This window comes from Homarus americanus, unplaced genomic scaffold (genome assembly GCF_018991925.1).
Source record: "Homarus americanus isolate GMGI-L3 unplaced genomic scaffold, GMGI_Hamer_2.0 scaffold27824, whole genome shotgun sequence".
In the NCBI taxonomy this organism is placed as follows: Eukaryota; Metazoa; Arthropoda; class Malacostraca; order Decapoda; family Nephropidae; genus Homarus; species Homarus americanus.
The window spans coordinates 4274-13310 of record NW_024757312.1 but is presented as its reverse complement, the minus strand read 5'-3'; the positions used below and the strand labels follow the sequence as shown (position 1 = coordinate 13310).

The window sequence follows — 9037 nt, the reverse complement described above, 5'->3', positions numbered from 1 at the left end:
CCCTGATACTCGTCAAAAATAGAATCAAGGACGAACAAAGCCGCGCGGCCAACATAAAGTCCGTTTCCAACCGCTCTTCAGTGCAAGAAGCACTGAAGAGCGCTGTGGATATGTTATCCACAGTCAATGCCATGCCACCCCATGGGCTTTTAGTGTTTTACGGCCAATCAGTTCTCAACAAAGCAACCGGCGAGGTGAGTCGCCTTCGCCGGACGTTAACACCTCCTCAACCAGTTCAAGAATTTAAATACGATGTCAGCAAGACATTCTCCACGCACTCACTGCACCAATTACTCATCTCCCAAGAGGGAGGCGTTGGCTACATCGTCATCGATGGGTCAGCGGTTGCCCTTGGAACGCTCTCTGAAAATGGACTAAAAGTCCACCACCATGAGAACGTGGATATTCCAAAAAAGCACGGCAGAGGTGGCCAGTCCGCTCCCAGGTTCCAGCGCATCCGCCTGGAAAAGAGACAATTGCTGGTGAAGAAAGTAATTGCTCTCAGCGAAGATTATTTTCTGAATGAAAATAAGGCGACCGTGCAGGTTCAGGCCCTGGTGGTAGGGGGTCCTGGTCAGCTGAAGGACCAATTGGTTGAGCGTCTCCCTCAGCTCTTGAAGAGTGCTGTAAGATCTGTAATAAACACCTCATACTCCGGCCGTCAAGGTCTGAGGGAGGCCATCAATGGCACACGGGACCTCCGCCAGCACATGCTTTTGGAAAAGTCTAACACTGTCCTCAGTTCCATATTTGAAAAACTCAGGGTCGATGAACCGGACATGGTCTGCTTTGGTGATGAAGTTCGAGCGGCCATGGAGGATGGTGCCGTCAAAGTTGTCGTGCTATGGGATGAGTCCCCTGAACTCGCCTATTTTACAGAAAACTGTCCCGAGGGGACTGAGTTAATGGCGATACCCAACACAACAAATAATACCCAAATGCTTATAAGCACGTTTGGGGGGATAGCGGCCTTAAATAAATACCCAAGAGCCGTCCCAAACGAAGAAGAGGCCGAGTGAGGCAAAAAAAAAAATAAAAAAAAATAAATAAATAAAAAAAAATAAATAAATAAATAAAAAATGTAAAAAAATAAATAAAATAATGTTTATTTTTATTTTTTATAAATAACAGGACTTTTCTTACTAAAACTAGTCGTTCTCAAATAGCCACTTAAAATGTACCAAAATGAACTTCACATAAGAAAGTAAACACCACCATTAACATTTCATTACAATAACAAACAATATCTTCCTTTCACTCCTATGATATACCTTACTTTAATACATATTATACATATCAATGTATAGTCAATAATATCCAAAACTATTACTCTTTATCTATATTTCACTAAACCTAATGAATATATACAGTGAGCGTAGGTAACAACCTATTAAATATATATAGTGAGCGTAGGTAATACATCTAGCAAACCAAAAGAATTACACAAAAGATAAGTATCTAAACTAAGACAATGTTAACTAATTATCACTGGGACACTAACCTAACCTAACCTAACCTAACCTAACCTAACCTAACCTAACCTAGCCTAACATAACATAATGTTACGGTCGTCCCCCTATTGTATTTAGTTTCTGTTGTTTCCCGTTTTTCTTTAGAATCGAATTTCAAAGCCTATGGTAAAGACTTTGAAAAAGTTCTTGATTATTTTATATAAGTATGTATACTAGTATTTGTTTCATTATGTAAACTTTGTAGAATGTATTCTTATTTTTTATACAGTTAAGAAAGACTGTAAGAAGCAGTTGTGAAGCATAAAAGGAATTAGAAATTATATGTTGATGAAACAAGAAAGCATTGGAACATTGTTTTGGTTCTGGTGGCTCTCTCTGTAGCTAGGTTGAGGATAGGAGGGTCAAACTTGTGTGGTGCACATTTATCTATTATTTTCTAGGCAATCATGGATAATTGTGGTGTTAACTAAACTGCAATATGTTCATTATAGTCTAAAGAATATTATAGCAGTGAGAGAGTATTGTGTTTGGTGGAGGTAACATTATTCTGAGTGAATTGATTTGCGGCCTTTTGAACACATATTTATTATATTTTGTTGTAATTTTGAAGCTGTGTTTTGATCAAACCAGTTTTAATGGGAACAGTGGTATTGAAATAAACACCTGTCAGCTGTCAGGAGGTTGTTAGCCTATGGACTGACTATACATCCTCTAGTGCAGTGGTTCTTAACCTTTTTTGAGTCACGGACCCCTTTGGGAATCTGGTGAAAGCTATGGACCCCCCCCCTCCCTAGAAAAATGCACATAAGCACAACTTTGCATGTAAACATGATAAAACCATATTATGATAGAAACTCTACAGAAAATGATATGAATAACAAGGTGAATTGTCTATGTGTCAGGTCTGATGATGAAAAGATGATAGATGAAAGTGAAGATATGAAGTTGGGGAGATGTGAAAATAAACTGTTAAATAATTCAGGTGTGATGAATAATTTAGAAAAGAAACTTGATCATTTAGGAACTGAGAAGAGAAATCAAATCATACAAATTATACACGAGTTTAGGCCTTTGTTTTCTGATGTTCCTTGGAGAACTGAGGTATTACAGCATGATGTTGAGGCTGAGAATACAACACCCATTAAGCAACACCCATATAGAGTGACTCCTAAGATGAGAGAGATAATGAGACAAGAAGTACAGTATATGGTTGATAATGATATGACTGAAAGAAGTAACAGCCCTTGGAGTTCACTCTGTGTATTGGTGACTAAACCTGATGGTATTTCATATAGATTTTGTACTGATTACAGAAAAGTAAATACAGTAATGTAACCAAAGCTGACTCATATCCTATTCCTAGAGTGGATGATTGTACTGACCAAATAGGAGATGCTAAATTTGTAACTAAGATGGATTTGTTGAAAGGATATTGGGAAGTACCACTGACTAAAAGAGCAAAAGAAATGTCTTCATTTGTGACTATGGAAGGTTTATATCAGCATAAAGTGTTACCCTTTGGTATGAAAACAGCGGTAGTACTTTCCAGAGATTAGTTAATCAAGTATTGTATGATGTTAAAGGTTGTTCTGTGTGTATAGATGATATTGTACTGTATTAAAAAACTTGGGAAGAACATTTGTATTTAATTAGAGAAGTATTTAACAAATTGAATCAAGCAAACTTGACTGTAAACCTTGTGAAGAGTGAATTTGCTGTAGAATATCTAGGTTATATTGTTGGTCAGGGAAGTGTCAAACCAATTAATGCTAAGGTGGAAAGTACTGTGAAATTTCTTGCACCTACAAATAGAAGAGAATTATTAAGATTTCTGGGTATGAGTGGATATTATCGTAGGTTTTGTAAGAACTTTTCAACCATTGCTTTACCATTAACCAATCTGTTGCCAAAGAAAGTTAAATTTGTGTGGAGTGTTCATTGTGATGACACGTTTAAAGAATTGAAACAGATACTTATAAGTGCACCCATACTTTTTACTGTAAATTATGATAAACCGTTTAAATTGTATGTAGATGCTAGTGATTATGGAGCTGGTGGAGTTTTAATGCAAGAGAAAGATGATGTTGAGTATCCTAGGTAGAAGGCAAGTGGTGAGAGAGAGAGAGAGAGAGAGAGAGAGAGAGCCTGGAGACTTCGACCGTATTTCCTCGTGTAAAGGACTGAGGATGAGCTTATGATTGACGAGGATTATATGGGTGTGGAAGGTGGGATGGGGAGGAGAGCGAAGATTTGTAGGAAGACGAGATGAGTGAGGAAAAGGGGAAGAAAAGGAGGAAATATCGACCCCGAGACTGTGTGGCTTACCATGAATTGGGTGCCCATCCTTCAAAGACAGCGTAAGGATGAAGCTATGAAGGATAGATGAAGCCGAAGGAGTCGGATAAAGGGGGAGAAGGCGTGTCCAAGAGAACAGAATTCACTACACAGTTTGGGCCTGGGTCTCACTCGCTGGATGGTGATGGGAAGGTTGTCTTGGGTTGGGTGTAACGTTATTGGAATTTTCTTGCCGACTATCTCTCAGAATTATAGTATTCTTTAGAGACCAGTAGCTCTGTATATCTCTATCTCTCACGCACGCACGCACGCACGCACGCACGCACACACACACACCAGACTTAGTTCATTACCTCTCCGTCACATTCTATAATCATGAGATTCTGAATTACTTTTTTTCCCCTATTCACAAAAAAACAAAACATTCTTTTACCCCCTTCTCTTGTCCTACCTTCCTCCTCCCCTAGTTCCTGATCCCAGTGACAGGAGCCATTTCCTGGTTGGCGAAGGGAAAGAGATGCAGTTAAAAAAAAAATAGATGCCGTGGAGTTTGTGTCAAGAGGAGAAGATTTACGCCAGATAAGGTGTTTCCTCTGGTGCTCGAGGATTGGTACAAAGATACGATTAAAGAACATCTAAACACTATACTACACCACATAGAAACTACAATTATATCCCATAACATCACACAACACCACACTACACCCATAACACCACACTTTAACACACAACACCACACTAGCTTATGTTGGAGAGAGAGATCACTGGTTCAATTATCACAGAGTATTATGTTAGCAGCAGACGACATGTTAATGCATGTTAATGTTAATGAAGAGAAATCCCATTACAAACGTAGAGAGAGAGAGAGAGAGAGAGAGAGAGAGAGAGAGAGGAAGGTTGATAAGGCGACCAAATCTATTCTCATTTACTCAACGTGTAAGTAAAGACGTTATTTTTGTAACTATTAGTAGGAGATGAATGAGATTATCAAGGTACAATATTTTATGAGGGTGGAAATGACAACAGATTTGCTTACCTTTCATATTCTCTCTCTCTCTCTCTCTCTCTCTCTCTCTCTCTCTCTCTCTCTCTTTAATCTATACCCCCTTCTCTGCCTTCATCTCTCCATACACAGATACACCAGTACATTCCCTGTAGATAGTATCAGGGCGAAATTCATATCATAACACGAGCCAATACTTCAGTGTAGCTCCCTCCCTCCTTCCTTACCTTCTTTCTTATCTTCCTCCCTTCCTACCTCCCTCCCTTATTCCTTACCTACTTCTCTTCTCTCTTACCTCCCTCCCTCCCTTCTTACCTCCCTCCCTTCCTCCTTTCTTCCCTCCCTCCCTCCCTCCCTCCACCCTTACCTCTCTTCTTACTTCCCTCCCTACTTCTCTCCCTCCCTCCTTACCTCTCTCCCCCCTACCACACACACACACATCAGTACACGATATCACAACAAACTTCAAAACTTCCACCATAAGACTGTAACTTCGAATGCCTGTTTCCTGCCCGTCTGGCTTTCCATGTTTACTTATGCCAGAAGAATTTACATAATCTGTTGCTCGGCTCTGGTTAAGTCATCGTTTGTGTCCGGAAATATTGTGACTCACTCAGCTGAACTTGTCGGAGGAGAGTGACGTAATTTGGTACTTGTGGGCAAATAACTCTCCGTCTGTCTCTGTTTACGTGTCCCCCGTAGATTGTATATGTCTTTTGTTAGTCACTCCATATGTGCGTCCATGCGCGTGCTTCCGTATATTGCATGCGTGTGTCTGCGTTATCGATTTAAACGGTATTTCTCACTCACTCACACTCAATACGCTTTCTCTCTTTCCATTTGTTTTTTTTCTCTCTCTCTCTCTCTCTCTCTCTCCCACTTGACGAGAAGAAGCATAGACTATCAAACTCCGCCAGCAGCATCCACTTACACCTCACTTCTCAATACTTAAGTGGCCACGGGAAGATGCTTACACACTATGTCTCCCATTCTCCCGCCTGACTCTGATTATGAAGGAAGAGGAGGAAGGGGGGTAGGGATAGAGTGGAGGAGGCGAGGGCGGGGCTATTATCTTCTTTTCCCTTTCTTCATTTCCTCCTCTTCCTTCCCCGTCTTCTCCTCGTTTTTCTCCCTCGTTTCTCCTCATTTCTCACCTTCTTATTCTCTCTATTATCTACACTCTTCCTCCTCCAATCCTTCAATATCCACTTCTTTCCATTACCCTTTTCCTTCTTTCTCTTTCCGCATCCCCCTTCCTTTTTCTTCATCATTCGTTTTTCTCACCCTCAGTCCTCCTCCTCCTACTTTACCCCTGTTCTCTTCCTCTCTCCTCCCTCCTTCCTGTTCCTTCCACCTGCCCCATCTTCCCTTTGCTCTCCTTTCCCTCTTTAGGTTATCTTATTTGGTCTCTCCTGTACACTTAACTTCACATTCAATCATCAATATAATCGTCCTCATGAATTGTTTTTGTAAATTTTTAATCAAGACGGTGAAAATTGGGTAAAATTCCCCCCAAATTAATACAATATACATTAAATGAACTTGTGTATTGAGTGTATTGAGGTGAATACCATTCCCCAATGTCCTTTTTCGTCTGTATCACATAACATATTCAGCTCTTTGATCTACGAACACTCGCTCTTTCAAATATTGTAAACAAGAATGACAGATTTATTGGTGATACTCATTATTGCTGACGTGTGCTTTAGTGGGAACGTGTTGGAATACTAATTGCAATATTATCAAACGTATGAATGTATTTACATTGATATAGCACGTCTATTGACACTGATGTACTACATGTTATATACAAATGAAAGTATTACAGTTAAGGCGCATGAGCAACTTCAAATCACACACACACACACACACAAAATTACAAAGAAAATCCCCCTTCCCCCCCCGCCTCACACGAAGAGGAAAAATGAAAAATTATCGAAGCCTTGAGATATCTTACGTCCACCAGTCCTCTCGGTGAATCTTGCAGTCAACAAGTCCATCTCATCTGCATCAAATCTCTAGGGAGGTCATATATCTAACCATCCCTTCTCCGGGAGATTCTTGACACCGGACACGCCGCCCCGAGGGCATGTGACAAATAGGATATCATTAGAGAGGCCGACACGAGTGCTGTGGCAGTCGGACACATTTACCCTAAGTTATGTTCCACGAACCAGCGACCCCGGCAGGAGACGCTGAGAGGACCTGAGGTTGTTTTCTGGCTATAAATCTCCCGACAGACGACTGGAGGTCAAAACTTTTGGAGCTTCTAAACTTGAAAAAAAAACTGGAGGTAATCTTGTGGCCGGAGTGAGGACTGGGTGAAGATGTTTTTTTTTAGTTTAACAAATGTATTGGCAGAGCTTGTAGTACAGTTTGCCTATTATGAGTAATTCAGTCAGGTCTTGACACTGAGGGTGGTATCACTTCTCACTGCCACGCAGGACGGAGGTTCATACATAAAGAAATACATCATATTCATTAACAGCTATATACAGTATATATAGAGGTCAGATTCATGTGGGTAATGTCACTGTTCACTGCCATGCAGGACACTTAACTACTACTACTACTACAGCATCTTAACTACTACTACTACAACATCTTAACTACTACAACATCTTTACTATATTACTACAGCATCTTAACTACTACTACTACAATGTCTTTACTATATTACTATAGCATCTTAACTATTACTACTACAGCATCTTAACTACTACTACTACAACATCTTAACTACTACAACATCTTTACTATATTACTACAGCATCTTAACTACTACCACTACAATGTCTTTACTATATTACTATAGCATCTTAACTATTACTACTACAACATCTTAACTACTACTACTACAACATCTTAACTACTACTACTCCAACATCTTAACTACTACTACTACAACATCTTAACTACTACAACATCTTTACTATATTACTACAACATCTTAACTACTACTACTACAACATCTTAACTACTACTACTACAACATCTTAACTACTACTACTCCAACATCTTAACTACTACTACTACAACATCTTAACTACTACTACTACAACATCTTAACTACTACTACTACAACATCTTAACTACTACAACATCTTTACTATATTACTACAACATCTTAACTACTACCACTACAATGTCTTTACTATATTACTATAGCATCTTAACTATTACTACTACAGCATCTTAACTACTACTACTACAACATCTTAACTACTACTACTACAACATCTTAACTACTACTCCTACTACATCTTTACTATATTACTACAGCATCTTAACTACTACTACTACAATGTCTTTACTATATTACTACAGCATCTTAACTACTACTACTACAATGTCTTTACTATATTACTACAGCATCTTAACTACTACTACTACAACATCTTAACGTGGCCTCCAGCCTCCCCCAATAGCCACACCTTCGCCACCATTTATTTACCTTAATATTAAATATCCTAATACATAAGAAACTATCCTATCTGTGTTAAATTAGTTGAGCCGCAGATCCATGCGGCATTCGTGACTGTAGCCTCATAGTCGATATCTGCAGCAGTTGTCGGAGTAGGGGCAGAAGCTCTCGTTCCCCTGAGGCAGAGCAAAGCCGACCGAAGGAGAGAGAAGGACAGTCGACATCTCATCCAGGCTGTGACATAACTTCTGGGCTGCTGCTTCTGTTCGGAGATCAGCTCCGCGAGTCTGGCGTAGAAACATCTTGCACTTGGGCCCATCCCACCAGAGGTTGTGAACACTAGCGGAGTGAAGCTGCCTTGATCGACATTTTGAATTCTTTCCCCATATGCCCTTCTCTTGTCGTTCTCGTTCCTCCTATGTGCAGCATCGAGAGCTAGGTTACGGTGACAAACGGCCATGGGATCAAAAATCCTGATGTCGAAGAAGGCTCGCTGTCCCCGCGTCCAGAATCCTCGAGCACTGACGTCCACACGGGCTTCGTTAGATGTGTTTGAAGTCCTGTGTTGGAGGATCTCGCCATCCAGTGGAAGGAGGGTCGGTTCTACCATGACGTCCCGGCAGGTTTCCTTCAACATATTTGCTGTGAGATCCCTTACCTCGTCATGCCTCATGCATATGAAGCCCCCCTTCTTGCAAACCATGGCGTGATCGCTATCATAGGAATAGCCACACACGCATTGGGAGGGCAAACCATCTACTGGCCAACCGTACCTTAGAGCAATGGCATCTGTAAATTCTTGTTTGTTAAGGCTGAAACCATTTGCCCTTATCGGTAACGTAG

The 9037-nt window shown here is 40.4% G+C and overlaps 1 protein-coding gene across 1 annotated transcript; it reads left to right on the top strand.

The window, feature by feature from the left end:
• Positions 1–110: 110 nt before the first annotated feature.
• On the top strand, positions 111–626 carry LOC121857433 (eukaryotic peptide chain release factor subunit 1-1-like; the record flags this gene model as incomplete). The annotated part of the gene is made up of 1 exon (XM_042353484.1): positions 111–626. A coding segment is annotated over exon 1 (516 nt), but the record flags the coding sequence as incomplete, so codon positions are not given.
• Between the last annotated feature and the right edge of the window lie 8411 nt (positions 627–9037).